General features: G+C 47.8%; 1 protein-coding gene across 1 annotated transcript in view; it reads right to left on the bottom strand.

Moving 5' to 3' along the window:
• The window catches only part of CASTOR1 (cytosolic arginine sensor for mTORC1 subunit 1), a 43,608-nt gene extending 31,585 nt beyond the window's left edge, over positions 1-12,023 (bottom strand). Inside the window, exons 1-2 of the mRNA XM_063143905.1 lie at positions 11,855-12,023; positions 3,737-3,807 (exon numbers count right to left, since the gene is read on the bottom strand). Coding sequence (XP_062999975.1) covers positions 3,737-3,807; positions 11,855-11,967 — 184 coding nt within the window. The 5' untranslated portion in view covers positions 11,968-12,023. The remainder of the gene's footprint in view (positions 1-3,736; positions 3,808-11,854) is intronic.
• Between the last annotated feature and the right edge of the window lie 4,646 nt (positions 12,024-16,669).

Here is a 16,669-nt window from a genome sequence, read left to right as displayed (position 1 = left end):
TGCGTTCGGACGACACATTTATTTATTTATTTATTTATTTAATTTATATAACACCCCATAGCAGAAGCTCTCTGGGCGGTTTACAAAAGTTAAAAACAGTGGACATTAAAAAAAGTAAACAAAATTTAAAACTATCAAAAAATATAAAAACTGAGGGCAAACTGCCATCTTGGCCCTGTGGGGAAGAAGAAAGACCGAGGGGACAGGAGCAGGCCGAGGAAACATCGGGGCCTGCTCCAGTTGGACTCCCCTCCTTCGGGAGCAGGACAATCCCATCAGCCCTTTCCCCAGTCCACTTAATTTCTCTCTCTCTTTACCTCTTCCCTCCTGAACACCTTTTCCTTGTGTGTCATGTCTTTATTAGACTGTAAGCCTGAGGGCAGGGACTGTCTTTTTTGCTAAGTGTAAGCCGCTCCGAGAGCCTATTTTGGCTGAGGAGCGGGGTATAAATATGATAAATAAATAATAAATAAATAAAAACAACAGTATAAAAGTGTATCCATTTTAAACACAAACAGTTCTGGGGTCCATTAAAAAAAAAAACTTAGCATATGTTGTTAAATGCTGTAAAATGCCTGGTAGAAGAGAAAGGTCTTGACCTGGCGCCGAAAAGATTACAATGTTGGCGCCAGGCGAGCCTCATCGGGGAGTTCATTCCATAATTCGGGGGCCACCACTGAAAAGGCCCTCTCCTTCGCTGCCATCTTCCGAGCTTCCCTCGGAGTAGGCACTCAGAGGAGGACCTAAGATGCTGAGCGCAGTGAGCGGGTAGCTTCATGTCGGGAGAGGCGTTCCATCACGTACTGGGGTCAATGGATGGTTGACAAGTCAATGCACAGTGCAGGGTTTTGGGGGTACTCCCCAAACAACATGTTCCCACGCTCCCGTGGAGCGGTTGAGGCTTGCGTGGAGGAGATTCCTATGCAACCCGGCATTTGAGTGACAGAACGCCCACCCTTTCCCTGCCCTCCCTCCTCCCTCAGTCCTCCAGGGCCTATCCCAGGAGCCATTGCGAGTTGTGCCGGCCGCAGCAGAGCAGGCCGGCGCGATTTTGGCCACTCTTGCCCAGGAACTCTGTAGCCAGGTGAAAAAAGCAACTCAACAGGCTCGGTTCGGACGACACGTTGGGTTTCTCCGTGGGGTTTCCCGCCCAAAAAGTTGTCCGTGGGGTGGAAATTGCCCAGCAGATGACACAAATAGCAACCATGGCCCAAACCACTGATGGCGAACTCCTAAAACCATCAGTGGTTTCTTTGTCGTCCAAATGCAGTCACCGGCTACCCCGTGTATACAGTATTAAGTCCCACAAAGCATTTGGCCTGAAAATTCACAGGCACAATTTACCAGACTTCAGATTCCAGAGGGAAGCTTTTTCCCCTCCGGGACTACAGAGTTTGGATAAATTTCTGGAGGTGAAGGCTATCAATGGCTACTAGCCCTGATGGTTGTGTGCTATCTCCAGTATTTGAGGCAGTAAGCCTGTGCGCACCAGTGGCTGGGGAACATGGGTGGGAGGGTGCTGTTGCACCATGTCCTGCTTGTTCATCCCTGGCCGATGGCTGGCTGGCCTCTGCGTGGACTGAGTGCTGGACTAGATGGACCCTTGGCCTGATCCAGCACGGCTCTTCTGATGTTCTTATGCAGGACCATTTTCCTCTTTGCCCCAAAGTTGTCTATTATGTTCTCAGCCAGCTCCCCAAACAATGGCCAAGCATCCTCCTTGCAAATTTGGGACAGCCTCATTAAGGTGCTGCCAGAAGCTTCAACTTCCCCCAGGGCCATGTTTTCTGAGCCATGGAATTCTGGGATTCTCTCACACGTCCCTTCTAATTCAGGCTGCGCCAGGGAATCCTAGTTCATGGCTACTCCGTCCCACCGGATAATTCCAATGCTCGTTTTCGGGAATAGAAAATCAATGCTGCGCGGAGCATCCCTGCCACCGGCAGATTTAGGGTTTGTTTCCATACGCGCTTTCCAGGGAGTAAGTCCTACTTGAACACAGTAGCACTTACTTCCGAATAATAGAAGTATGGCTTCCAAATCACGTGAGGTACTGGTTCCTCTCTATTCAGCCCTGGTTAGGCCTCATCTAGAGTATTGCATCCAGTTCTGGGCTCCACAATTCAAGAAGGACGCAGACAAGATGGAGTGTGTTCAGAGGAGGGCAACCAGGATGATCAGGAAACAAAGCCCTATGAAGAGAGACTGAAAGAACTGGGCATGTTTAGCCTGGAGAAGAGAAGATTGAGGGGAGACATGAGAGCACTCTTCAAATACTTAAAAGGTTGTCACACAGAGGAGGGCCAGGATCTCTTCTCGATCCTCCCAGAGTGCAGGACACGGAATAACAGGCTCAAGTTAAAGGAAGCCGGATTCCAGCTGACTGTTAGAGCAGTACGGCAATGGAATCTGTTACCTAGGGAGGTTGTGGGCTCTCCCACACTAGAGGCATTCAAGAGGCAGCTGGACAACCATCTGTCAGGGATGCTTTAGGGTAGATTTCTGCATTTAGCTGGGGGTTTTACTCGATGGCCTTGTAGGTCCCTTCCAACTCTGCTATTCTACGATTCTATGAATCTATGTGCATGATGGCCTTGTAGGCCCCTTCCAACTCTGCTATTCTATGATTCTATGAGATTGAACTTTTGGAGTGGCGGATGCTTTCAGCGTGGTAGCTTAAGACGTGGTACTTCGCATGCTCAGACAGAAAAAAAAAGTCTTACAATTTCCAGCGTTTCCCAGCCAGCCATGCTGGGTGTTGTAGGACTTTTTCTCTCTCTAAACACGCCTAAGGTTGCACCCTCAGTTATTCAAAAGCTTCTTATGGCATACCATAGGAAGCCTTGATTTTTCTTCTCCCCTTCTCTTTGCATTTTCCTTGTGTTTCGTATCTTCTAAGATTGCATGCAGGCACTCCAGGAGCCTTTTTCAGCTGAGAAGCAGGATAAGAACGTAAGAAGAGCCCTGCTGGATCAAACCAAAGGTCCATCAAGCCCAGCATTCTGTCCACACTGTAGCCAACCATTTGTCAACCAGAAACCCACAAGCAGGACGTGAGTGCAACAGCACCCTCAGGTCCATGTTCCCCAGCAACTGGTGCACACAGGCTTATTGCCTCTGATACTGGAAGTTGCACTTAGCCATCAGGACTTGCAGTTCCAAATTTTACATCTAATGATTTATTAAAATAGTGCTTTCTTTCAAGTGGTCATACGTGTTTCGATATAGAAATACAAATAGTATTGATTAGTGCCTTAGAAGGAGAAAGGGAAGGGTTTTTTGTTTTTGTTTTTTTTGGTATATAAAACACATACTCCTTACGCGTACCTGGGCTCGTATGCACATAAGAATTTCATCACATTTTATCAACTGCTTGCGTTTCCATGTCTTTCTTTGGCAAGTATTTGGCCACTAAAGAAGACGTTCTGGTCGAAAAGCATCTGGCCACTTGAAAGAAAGCACTATTTTAATAATTCATTGGATGTAAAATTTGGAACCACAAATGCTCCTATGTAAAAATATTGTTATTTGTAATTTATTTGCTTGGTATTAAATTTTGTACATATCTTTGCCATTAACTTTGTTTTTTATCATCAGCTTGTATTGTGTTAAGGCTAGAACCTGTGTGTGTGTGTGTGTGTGTGTGTGTGTGTGTGTGTGTGTCTGTGTCTGCAACGGGAATGAAACATAAGAGCCCACAAGCCAAAAAGCCAGTATAAAAATAGAGCAGAGGTACCTTTAAAACCTTCTTCATCCAACATGATTGTATAGTCTTCAGGAGTCTCGGTCAAGCTGAAGAATTTGCACCTAGAAAAAGAGGAAAGTCGAAGTTGCAGTGTTTAGCCAATCGGGTGAACGGTTGGAACCACCCGGACACTCTACAAGGGGCTGCCTTTGAAAGGTCTTTGGGAACTTCAGCTAGTCCAGCCTTCCTCAACCTGGGGCGCTCCAGATGTGTTGGACTGCATCTCCCAGAATGCCCCAGCCAGCTGGCTGGGGCATTCTGGGAGTTGTAGTCCAACACATCTGGAGCGCCCCAGGTTGAGGAAGGCTGAGCTAGTCCAAAAGGAGGTAAGCAGGGCTTTAACCAGAGCCAATTTTACAGAGCGTGCAATGAGAAAGTTATGCCATCTGCCTGGGTTTCCAAAACTAAGACTGTGTGTTCGCACAACACAGTAACCCATACTAGGTGATTGAGTGTGGGTTGTTTGCTGAGCCATGGGTTAGCATGTTGTCTGAACCCAGGACATTTTCCGCATCTTTGGCTTCTTTACCCAGCAGTGCGGCTTCTTTTTCTGGAACAAGCCACCTTGAGAACCCATGGTTTGTTGACAGGGTGCTCAGGTGCTTAACAAGCCACCCTGCAGAAAACGCCCTGGCTTCAGCTCAACAAACAACCCATGGTTCAACAACAACCCACACTCAACCACCGAGTGTGGGTTAGCGTGTTGTGTGAACGGCCCCTAATTCAAAGTGTTGGGCTGGCTATCACCTTTAAAAGCCTGAAACTGGATTGGGACCAGACTATGGGGAAACCATCTCTTCCCATCTGTTCCCTCAGTGGGTGCAGCTAGGCAGGGTCCAAAATCTAGCCACCCTCCCCAACACTCCCGCCATTGACAGGAGAAATGGCAAAGATTCCCTGTGTCAAAATCTGGGCTGGCATACAATGGGGCCGACGGCACTCACTGCACCATTCTTTATTTCTCATTATTATATAACATTTTATGGTCAGGGGGAGCCGGCCAAGTACAAGGGCTTGTTTTATTATTTTTACTTTAAAAACGTATTATCCTTTTCAGCACCAAAACTGTCCTTATTCCAAAATGAATGGGTTTAGCGTCAGAGCAAGCAGAAGCAAACTCCATTTTATTTCGGTAGACACAATGGTGCTACGGTTTAAGTGAGTTTCAAATGCCACACTGCACATGCTCAGAGTATTTCTTTTTTAAAAAAATCAGGATTGGCAAACCATTAGAAGAGAAGATTGAGGAGAGACATGATAGCACTCTTCAAATACTTGAAAGGTTGTCACACAGAGGAGGGCCAGGATCTCTTCTCGATCTTCCCAGAGTGCAGGACATGGAATAATGGGCTCAAGTGACAGGAAGCCAGATTCTGGCTGGACATCAGGAAAAACTTCCTGACTGTTAGAGCAGTATGACAATGGAACCAATGACCTAGGGAAGAGGTGGGCTCTCCCACACTAGAGGCATTCAAGAGGCAGCTGGACAGCCATCAGTCAGGGATGCTTTAAAGTGGATTCCTGCATTGAGCAGGGGGTTGGACTCGATGGCCTTGTAGGCCCCTTCAATTCTAGGTTTTCCTTAGGGTGACCATATGAAAAGGAGGACAGGGCTCCTGTATCTTTAACAGTTGTATTGAAAAGGGAATTTCAGCAGGTGTCATTTGTATATATGGAGAACCTGGTGAACTTTCCTCTTCGTCGCAACAGTTAAAGCTGCAGGTGCCCTGCCCTCTTTTAAATCTGGTCACAGTATAGCTGCAGTATAGCTCCTGCAGCTTTAACTGTTGTGATGAAGAGGAAATTTCACCAGGTGAGACATGCATACAAATGACACCTGCTGAAATTCCCTTTTCTATGCAACTGTTAAAGATACAGGAGCCCGGTCCTCCTTTTCATATGGTCACCCTATTTTCTGTAACGTATCAGAAATGTAGAAGCAGATGTAAGTGGCCGGGCGGAGGCAGGGGAATCCTCACAACTGAAGTCCAGGTTCTAAATCCACCTGGTTGCTACCTGTCCAGTCAGGCCTTCACTTAGCAAAATGGGTACCATCGGGGAAAAGCTGTCCAGTCCCAGACGTCTGCAAACTCACACTCACCACAAAGGTTGGGTAGAGACGCCAAGGCTTTTCGCCACAGCACGCTAAAAGCAACATTTGTTCACTTCCCCCTCCCATGCTTGTAAAGACCTACATGGGACGAGTCCCTCCCAAGCAACCTCACCAAACCAAGAAAATGATGCAACGGCACAAAACAGCCACCTGGCTGTAAAGATAACGTCCGTGTAGTAATGCCCTGCTGTTCTTTCACGCACTTGGAAGGGTTTCGAATCCAGACATGAGTCATTGAGGGGGAGCGTTGGAGACGCACCAAATTCACGTATGGCCCTAACATCTGGGACGCATCGTCACCAAGCGAGCAGTGAACCAGGAACTCGTCAAGTCAAATCTGACCTTGGCCGTGGCCTCGACACTTAAGCGATCCACGCCCTCAGCCTCAACCCCTCACTTGCTCAATCCAAACAAGACGGAGGTACTGTTAGCAGGTGGTTCATCTGTCCGGCGAGGTGATGTTTGCCCTGTCCTGGACGGGGTTGCACTCCCCCTAAAGGATCGGGTCCGTAGTTTGGGGGTGCTCTTGGATCCAGAACTGTCACTTGAGGCACAGGTGAACTCAGTGGCAAAGAGCACCTTTTATCAGCTTAGGTTGATATACCAACTACGCCCTTATCTGGACAGAGAGAGCCTAGCTACAGTTATTCATGCTCTGATAACCTCTCGTTTGGATTACTGCAATGCGTTATACGTGGGGCTGCCTTTGAAAACGGTCCGGAAACTTCAACTGGTACAAAACAGGGCAGCACGCTTACTAACAGAGACTGGCCGACAAGACCACATTACACCAGTCCTTTTCCAGCTTCATTGGCTGCCAGTCCAGGTCCAGGCACGATTCAAAATGCTGGTATTAACATTTAAAGCCCTAAATGGCTTGGGGCCAGGTTATCTTAAGGAACGCCTCCTCCCATATGTACCTGCCCGGACCCTAAGGTCATCCTCAGGGGTCCTTCTCCGTGAGCACCTGCCAAAGGAAGTGAGGCAGGTGGCTACCAGGAGGAGGGCCTTCTCTGCTGTGGCACCCCGGCTGTGGAATGAGCTCCCTAAGGAGGTTCGCTTGGCACCTACATTATATGCTTTTAGACGCCAGGTGAAGACCTTTTTATTCTCCCAGCATTTGAACAATCTATAAATACATTTTAACTTGGTGTTTTAAATTTGTAATTTTGCATTGCTGCTGTTTTTATCTGGTTGAGCTTTTATACTGTATTTTATATGATGGTTTTATACTGTTGTTTTATACTTTGAATGGTTTTAATTTCTGTGAACCGCCCAGAGAGCTCTGGCTATTGGGCAGTATAGAAATGTAATAAATAAATAAATAAATTGCAATACAGGGATAATACAGGGCTACTTTAGAGGGTTATTGTAACGAGTACAGAAATTCGTGTGGCGAAGTGTTCAGAAACATGACACTAAACACTAGGTTGTTTTTTTGAAAAACAAAAGCGAGACTGTCTTGCACTTACAGCGGTGAAGCCTCTGACACCGATCAGCTGAGCCGATGCGGCAGCACCAAACACTCAGCTTCTCAGAGGAGGAAAATGTTTACAGCCCAACTCCTGTGCAGGAAGGGAAAGTTGTCTGTGTGGCTGGGATCAAAATCTCAGACAGGAGCAGTCTCAGTGCTGAGAAGAGGCCCTGGGATAAGGAAGGAAAGCAAGCAGGAAGTGGGCAGAGAAGACAGTGAAAGAGGAACCTGAAAGAAGAGTATTGCCAGGAGAATATCGCAAGCACAAATTTAACCACTCGCCTGGTAGCCACAGATAAGGGATTCCACGCAGGTGGCGGAGCAGGCTGGCAGAGGAGGGGCGATCCTCCTTTCCTCACTGCCGTGGTAGAGGGCATGTTTTTAAAAAATACATGGTGGTCACAGAGGAGACAACTTAAACCTCCCCTGCCACAGCCAAGATGGAAACACGGGCTATTATAACCTCTTCGCAGGCTAGTAAATAACTTTCCATGCTGGTAACTTTTGTGGGCTTATTTATAAGGCTGGAATAAGGTTTTTTTAAAAAAAAAATCATTCGTTTGTCGAGGTTTTCTATCATTTTTTAAACAATGGCAATAAAAGAAGGCAGGGAAATTTTTTTGAAAAAAACTTTGAAATTGAGAAAAGCAAAAATGTTCTCTCTTTGGGTGGTACAAAACTATCCAGAAGAAAAGAAGCTCTTAATAATCATACTATTTCTCCCAACTTTTCCCCATGTAGGCCGCCCTGGTCTCTACATTCTGAAGGGGAGGCCTTGCTCACCGTCCCATGACCTACGGGTGTTCTTTCGGTCGTACTGTGGAGGAGAGCCTTCTCTGTTGTGGCACCAACCACACTGAATCATAGAGTCATAGAATCGTAGAGTTGGAAGGGGCCTACAAGGCCATCTAGTCCAACCCCCTGCTCAATGCAGGAATCCACCCTAAAGCATCCCTGACAGATGCTTGTCCAGCTGCCTCTTGAAGGCCTCTAGTGTGGGAGAGCCCACCACCTCCCTAGGTAACTGATCTCCCATAGTGTGGAAAGTTTTGGCCAATAACTTAAGACACATTTGTTTACCTAAGCATTTCCTGTCCGCCAGCATTGCCAGCTACCTGGTAATTTCAACGAGATTTTATCATTTCATCATGGTTTTATTCATGGGTTTGATGGTATTTTATCTTGTTTTAACTTATGAAGCAGTTTGAGATGATGATGATGATGATTTAAAAAAAACAAAGGCAGCATAGAAAACCTCTGAAATAACTAAATAAATGTTTGACCCCTGCAAACTGACTGCTAAGTCATATAATCATAGAATCATAGAATAGCAGAGTTGGAAGGGCCTACAAGGCCATCGAGTCCAACCCCCTGCTCAATGCAGGAATCCACCCTAAAGCATCCCTGACAGATGGTTGTCCAGCTGCCTCTTGAAGGCCTCTAGTGTGAGAGAGCCCACAACCTCCCTAGGTCATTGATTCCATTGTCGTACTGCTCTAACAGTCAGGAAGTTTTTCCTGATGTCCAGCTGGAATCTGGCTTCCTTTAACTTGAGCCCGTTATTCCGTGTCCTGCACTCTGGGAGGATCGAGAAGAGATCCTGGCCCTCCTCTGTGTGACAACCTTTTAAGTATTTGAAGTCTTCCATCTTCATCCAGGTAGAAGGTGAAACAAGAAGAAACTGAGTCAAAAGGGAAGCCAAACGGACAGAGAGCTATGAAGAAACGTGCCATGCTAAAGCAGTATGCAACGAGAGCTAGAGATGGCTGCTGGAAGTTGTAGGACTTTATTTCTGTCTAACCGTGCATAGGATTTTGCCCTGAAGAACATAGGACAAAGTAGGAAATGCCCCAAAAGCAAGAACTGGCGGAAACTATGGTGGCAGAGATACAGTGTTGAAAAAAGTAGGAGCCGTGGAAAAAAATTAGAGCAAGAGCAGAACTGGAAGACATGTCAGATACTGAGTGGCTGTTAGGAAGGCGAAACGGGCCAGCAGTGAAAATTTCGAGGGCTGTGACAATTCTGGCTTCTGCTGGCATTTCAACATTGGCCCTGCCGAATCTAAGAAGCCAAAAAGAGCCCCAAAGACATGGGGTGGGGCTGTATTTTGCATTGATCTGAATTCTTTGGCTTTAGGTGTCTAGTTATTATCGCCCGGAGGGGATCCACTCCTTAACGAAACAAAGCAGCTCACGAAACATGCATTGTTCTAGCAAAATAGACGTTTTTAAAGCAGGGTTTGCATCAGCGGTTTGCATGAACCATAGAGTCTAGGCTAGAGATTTAAAAGCAAGTTCTGCCGAGTTAGAATCTTAAAACTGTACTAATATGGCATTATTATCAGAAAGGTTTAAAAATTATGAATGACTCCCAAAAATAAATAATTGCCTGCTAGAACCATATCCATAAATACCCTTTTACATCTTTACACCTACTGCTGGTTTTATACTGTCGTTTTAAACTTTTAAAAGTTTCATATTATGTTTTATTGTGCTGTATTTTACGGTTTTAATTGTGAACTGGCCAGAGCACTTCAGCTATTGGGCAGTATAGAAATATAAGCAAATTTATGCACAGGAGGTACAAAGGAGTCAAAACCCAATTTTAGCAGAATCCAGTACCCAGACTTTGCTTGCTTGAAGTATCACTTGATTGTCCAGAGACCTACCATTCAATGTTGGGAGCTCCTAAGCATTTTTTATTCAAATTTCGACAGGCGCTCTTAAGTATTTCATCCTAGTACCCACAGATTTCAAATATATTTCCTGCCCCAGATTGGACTGGGATAAAGGAAGGTTAAGAACTGCTAGCAACGGGAAAGCGAGCGACAGAATGGCTTGTGGTTTGCTTAAACGTTTAAAGTTTAAATGTTGAAGGACCCGGCGACGCAGGAACCAGGTTTTTCTATCCAATATCAGATTCCCTGCAAAACACTGAATTCCAGAAGTTGGACCCAGCCCAGAACGAAAGTCTTAAAAACAGATGAGCTGCCAACAATTCTGGCCAACCCAATAAAAGCAAATTGTTTGCTCAGATTGTTTATTTGTTTATTGTTCCAGCCTTCCAAGGCTGGTGTGTGTGTGTGTTTTAAATCTACATCCATTTTCAATATTGAGGTGCAAGGGCTTTGTTTAGGCTGGGTCCACAAACCCTAAATCTCTTTCCTGCTGACCCCTGGAAGGTCTATGGGAAAAAATTCTTCCACTCAGCTTAAATGCCCTGCAAGGGGTGATTTTAAAGGGAGGTTGCAGCAGGGAACGGTTAATTCCCCAACCTGCATGCTGCAAAGACCCCCACCTTCACACACACCCCTTGCACGGCAGTCAACTTAGAAAAAACTTTCTGTTGATGTAAATGGGAGTTTTTCCTAAGCTAGCTGGGGGGGGGGGGGCTTCAAGAGGATCACAACTGGGGAAGGAAGGGTTAACTTCACTTTTGCCCTCCCTGTGGCCCCCTCTGCCTGGGAATTAAGTTGGGGGGGGGGACACTTTCATTGATACCAATGCAACCATTAAGCTCTGTATAGCAAGGCCCCCGCTTTGTGATGGAAGTTACGGCTGTTTTTAACCACCTTAACTGCAAGCACAGAGCATGGAATTGTACAAAGCCAGAAGTTATTAAGATCCTGGCCAACACTTAGATGTTTTTAAGGACCACATTCCAAAAAAGGGGGGGTGGCAAAACTTTGACCCCCACCCCCGCCTACCTATTCAGAATAAGCTGCTGCCAAAACCTGTGAGCAAAGATTCCACTCACTCAACAGGCTCTTTTTCACCCCTAGGCTGGCAAACTGGGTGGTGGTGGTGGGAGGTTACTATAAGATTTGGCGGGGTGGGGGGTCCCCTGTGAAAACATTTTAAGGGCCAGCACCTCCCCTGTGAAAAGACACTGATCAACGATGTACCCCGAGACCCCCCTTCTGCCATTCATTCTCCCCCATCACAGCAAGCCAGCCTCTCAGCACCTCTTTTGCACACCCTAGGGCACCCCCACACCAAGCAGGTCCCGGTCTTGCACCCCCATAAAGTCAACCCCACAATCCTTTGCTGTTTACGCACACCCCGAAAGGGAATACCTACATGGATGCACAGGCACATGCGCCTTCTTGTCCCCAATTGTCCCTTGGCATTTGCATGCACAGCCATGGTGGGGACCAATTCTACATACACACACACGGTCTGGTCCACACGCTTCCTTTGCCTGCTCTCCTGGTACACGGGTCTATACGCTCGTAGGAACAGAGCGCGGCCCAGTTCTGCAGCTACCGCATCCGCACCCACAATGAACCAACCCTGCCCCAAACATTCCCACTCGGTACACGTGTACACGTGCGCGTACACACACAACGGCGCCCAATCCTGCAGCTATCGTAACAGCCTTAGCCCATATTCGCTGGCACGCCTTGCGGGGAGGGGGGCGTCTTGCACAACTCCCTCGCCGCACGTACGAATGCGCAGACACGCGTATCTTTCCCCCACTGCGGCCCAATCCCCCCAGGCCCGCCCCACCCTCCGGCGGGCACCTGCTACGCTGGGGCAGGAGCAGCATCTTGAGCAGCGGGTGCGTGTAGAGCCAGAGGCCGCCGCGGGCCAGGCTCAGCACCCGCACGCGGTGCTCCAGGATCCGCAGGTCCATCTCGCCGGCGCACCAAGCAAGGCCGGCGCCCTGCCCCGGCGCTCGGCTATAGGTGAGGCCGGGGCCGCGGCGCCGCCTCCTCCTCCGACAGGCCCGGCCCGGCCCACGGGGCGGAGACCCGGCAGCCCCGGGATCCACCCACCGGCTGCCCTGCGGGATCGCCGCCTCTTCCTCCTCCGCCCGCCCCAGACTGGAGGAGGCGAAGGGAAGCGGGCTGGGGGGTTCCCTTCGGAGGTGCCGGGGCGCCGGCAGCCTGCCTTAAAAGCCCCCGCACCCTCCAAACGTCAGGAAGGGGTTGCTTCTGCTGCTGCTGCGAATACCGTTCGGATTCCCAACGTTCTGGCACCTCTGACCATGGGCAGAGCGCCTTTTCTCTCTGGGGAGCAAGTCGTTCTTTAAAAAAGAAAAGATCCGAAGGGCAAAGGGTTTTTTTTTCCCTCCCCCTGAGAACGTGCAGAGTGCCTTTCCCTTCTTCTCACAGAAAACAGCGTTTAAAATAAATGCTGCAATCCTGTGCATGCTTAGACAGAAAAATAATAAAGTACTACAACTCCCAGGATTTTCGGGGAAAGGAATTCTATACGTGTATTAGCTAAATCGAACTTCCAGCTACCAAAGCGATATACCTCTAACATACAGGGCTGGATTACGACCTGCTGCGGCATATCAAGATTCAGAAACCCCCTACCATAAAATAAAGAGGGGGGGACTGTATTATATTATAATTCGAAGGATAAGGAAAGGGTACCACCCAGCATGAGGGGGTGCTTGTAATTCAACAGTGCTAATCACCTTCTCTAAAGCTATGTTTAAAAGCGCTAACAAAGTAAATTGATTTGAGCTGTCTCTAGTTTGCGCTTAAGCTTCCAACACTAAATGCTGTGTTGCCACACTTCCTCTATCTAAGGCAACTCTGCTGGACGTCACACCAGACTTTCAAACAGATTTAAGCCAAAGCTAGTTATCTTACGTCTTAATTATCTCCAACATATTTAAAGGGCCCTCACCATATGAGGTCCTAAACCATGGCTTGTTCCTAAATCCAGCACTGCCTACATTTAAGGTGCTGGAGGCAAACAACCACGAAAGGCCATCTGGCGGCATGCCAGGCTTCGGAATCAGAGCCATAGGGAGGTATGCTCTCTTCCTAGGGCCGGCGCCAAGGTTAGGTGTGGTTGGGCCTCTGCCATGGGGGCCCACGCAGCAGCAGGGGCCACTGACAAGACCCCCTGAAGTTGCTCCTTCACTTCTCCATTGCAACCTGCTAGCCCACCTGCCTCTCACTCTGGCCCAGACAACAGGGGTGGTGGTGGGGGAGGAGGAGATGCCACGGCCTCCTTGCTCCCTGGTTCTCTGCCGGCCCAGGAAGCAAGTTGTTGCAGTGATGAGAAAGGGGGCGGGGAGACAGGAAACTCCCTGAGGAAGGAGGCCCACTGAGGACACCTCGGCCTAAAAACCCGTGCAGGCAGCGTCTCTTCACAACATCCCACGGTCCTCCTTACAGCAGGAGCGCTCCCATGACTCAAGCCACATGGCATATTTTCCTCTCCGTCTTGCTGTCCTCACAGTTATTCACTCCTGAGACAATTATTTTTCCGGCCTTTGACACGGAAACATCAGGAACATGAAAGAGTGCAGATTCAAGTCACTGCGTGAAGAATCCCGAAATGCCAAGAGCTAATTCATGTTCCTGACCCAAAATTAAACACACAGTTGGGTGGCACGTAAAACATGTCTCTCTCGCTCTCTCTGGTCCTGTTCCTCCTTCCCCTGTTAACTGCCTCATTCCAGATCCTGCCACAGAAGCAGTTATCCGCAGAACCTCTTGGCTATAAGACTCCACACTCCTTTCTCTCCTTTTATCTTTTCCTTTGTGAAGCTCTTCGGTATCTCTGGTCTGCAAGGACGGTTGACCCAAGGCTGTCAATGTTCACAGCATTTGCTTTATCCCTGCCCCCACCCCCCACTCCCCATTTCTTACTATATGGAAATCTTTCTGGATTAGCCTTTATGCATGTGGGCAGTTTCTGGCAGTGATTGGCTGAGCTGCTGTGATGTCACAGAAAAGCAGCCAGAATGGTCTCTAGCAGTCATTGGCAAAGACCAATGATCTTTTGAGAGCAGGGGCGGGCAAGTTGTGGCCCGCCAAGTTTTTTGGGCCTACAACTCCCATCTGCCGTAGCCCACACAGCCAATGGTAAAGGATGATGGGAGATGTAGTCTAAAACATCTGGAGGCCCATACGTTGTCCACCTCTGTTCAAAAACAACTGGAGATCCTGGCTCCTCTTTCCCAAGGCTCTCATTTCTTCTATAGCTCCGTTCCTAAGCCATTCTAGATGCCTGGCTTCTCTCTAGGAGAGGGTGGGCAAGTTATGGCCCTTGACTTTTGGGGGGTGGCTATCATCCCTCACCATTGGCTGTGCTGGGGAGGGCCAATTGGAGTTGTAGACCCAAATATCTGTAGGGCACCAGATTGCTTAACCCTGCTCTAGGATAAAAGCAGCTTAGTTAATGACAGCTAAAGACAGCTCTACGTTTCCGTGACATCACAGCAGCTCAGCCAATCACTGCCAGAAACTGCACCACCACCACTAAATCCCTTACTGCGTTAAGAATAAATTAAACTTCTACTAAAAAAAACTTTGCCATAGCTGAGCACCTTCCAATCTCGACCCTCCCAGCAGCTGCATAGACAGGGAGAAATTCAGCAGGGGCTGCTTCTCTCAGCGAGGTGGCACGGGGAACCCACCTGTTGTATTTCTGCCTGCCATGCAGCAAGAAAGCCGGAAAAGGGCACATGGTCAGAAAAAAAGAAGTCGAAGCCTGAGTAGAAAGTTACAAAGATGGAGCAAGCCCTGTGTAGCAGTACTAATCTGAAGTAAGAGGAGGCAGGGCAGATAAAACCACGAGTCCTCCTTACTCCAGAGTAAGCTCAAGGGCTGGTCCACGGTGGAAGCACAGAAGTTGCAATTCATAGGAAAGACCCCCGCAAGGAGAAGAGGAGCTGCTCGGTCTTTTGCTGTCACTACAGGTAATATATTGCTTATTTATTTATTGCGTTTCTATCCTCCCAGGAGCTCAGGGTGCTGTGCAGGCGGTTCTGTCCCCCGCTCCGTTTTATCCTCAAAACAACTCTGGCAGGCTGAGAGGTGGTGACTGCTACCAGTGAGCTTCATGGCTAACTATACATCAGAGGGCCTCTAACTGCGGCTGGATTGGGGCCAATTCTTTAGTCAATTCACTCAACCAAGTCAGTGTCAGTCCCATGGTAAGACACCTTCACACCGCCATTGTCACGAACTGCTCCCCCTCAGCATCAGGGCTACCCCTTGCTTGCTTGGCAGGAAAAGAGAGGAGGGAGTAAGGAAGCCACGGCGTCTTCTGCTCCTCCTCACCACCAGCATTGTCCGGGCCAGAGTGAGAGCCAAGTGAAGAATCATAGAATAGCAGAGTTGAAAGGGGCCTACAAGGCCATCTAGTCTAACCCCCTGCTCAATGCAGGAATCCACCCTAAAGCATCCCTGACAGATCGTTGTTCAGCTGCCTCTTGAAGGTCTCTAGTGTGGGAGAGCCCACAACCTCCCTATTATTTATTTATTTATTTATATAGCACCATCAATGTACATGGTGCTGTACAGAGTAAAACAATAAATAGCAAGACCCTGCCGCATAGGCTTCCATTGTCGTACTGCTCTAACAGTCAGGAAGTTTTTCCTGATGTCCAGCTGGAATCTGGCTTCCTTTAACTTGAGCCCGTTATTCCGTGTCCTGCACTCTGGGAGGATCGAGAAGAGATCCTGGCCCTTCTCTGTGTGACAACCTTTTAAGTATTTGAAGAGTGCTATCATGTCTCCCCTCAATCTTCTTTTCTCCAGGCTAAACATGCCCAGTTCTTTCAGTCTCTCTTCATGGGGCTTTGTTTCCAGACCCCTGATCATCCTGGTTGCCCTCCTCTGAACATGCTCCAGCTTGTCTGCATCCTTCTTGAATTGTGGAGCCCAGAACTGGATGCAATACTCTAGATGAGGCCTAGAAGCAGGTTGGAGTGGGGAAAAAGAGCAGCAACTCCGGGGGCTTTTGTTGGGGTGGGGTGGGCCCTCAGCAAATGGCCAGCCATGCCCTACCCTTGATACCAGACCTGTTCCAAATCACAAGAGGTGGTAAATTCAGGAAATCTGTTAAAGAAAAGAGTTTTGTCTGTTACCGTCTGCTTATGTTGCGAACCAGTGAGCAAAAAAAGCCAAAAGGCAAAGGGTGGAACCAGGAGTGCATCCGAATGAAGTAAAACAATTTAAAATAAAGTGAAATCAAAAGGTTTTGATTTCCCTTTATTTTAAACAGTTTTATTTTACAAGAATTGTTATATATCTTGACGTCTCGTCACAATGACTTTTAGAAAACTGTTTTAAAGTATATTGTAGGAGCGTTTTATGATTCTACAATTCCCCACTTCTGTAAAACTGTATCTTTTTAAAATTTCCTTTAGATTGCCCTGATGAAGGATTCGATATAGTCCAAAATGCGTCGGCAATAATAAATCCTTTTGAACACACTCCTGGTTCCACCCCTTGCCTTTTTGCCTTTTTTGCTTACTCCTTATCTGGGGTTTCCTTTCTCTTTCGGCTACATTGTGAACCGGCCACACAAACACTGTAATCTCAATCTCTCACTCACTCTCTCCAATTTGGATGGCTTTAAAA

This window comes from Elgaria multicarinata, chromosome 18, assembly GCF_023053635.1.
Source record: "Elgaria multicarinata webbii isolate HBS135686 ecotype San Diego chromosome 18, rElgMul1.1.pri, whole genome shotgun sequence".
NCBI classification, from domain to species: Eukaryota; Metazoa; Chordata; class Lepidosauria; order Squamata; family Anguidae; genus Elgaria; species Elgaria multicarinata.
Note: the sequence above shows the minus strand (reverse complement) of the source record. Positions and strands in the feature narration are given on the sequence as shown.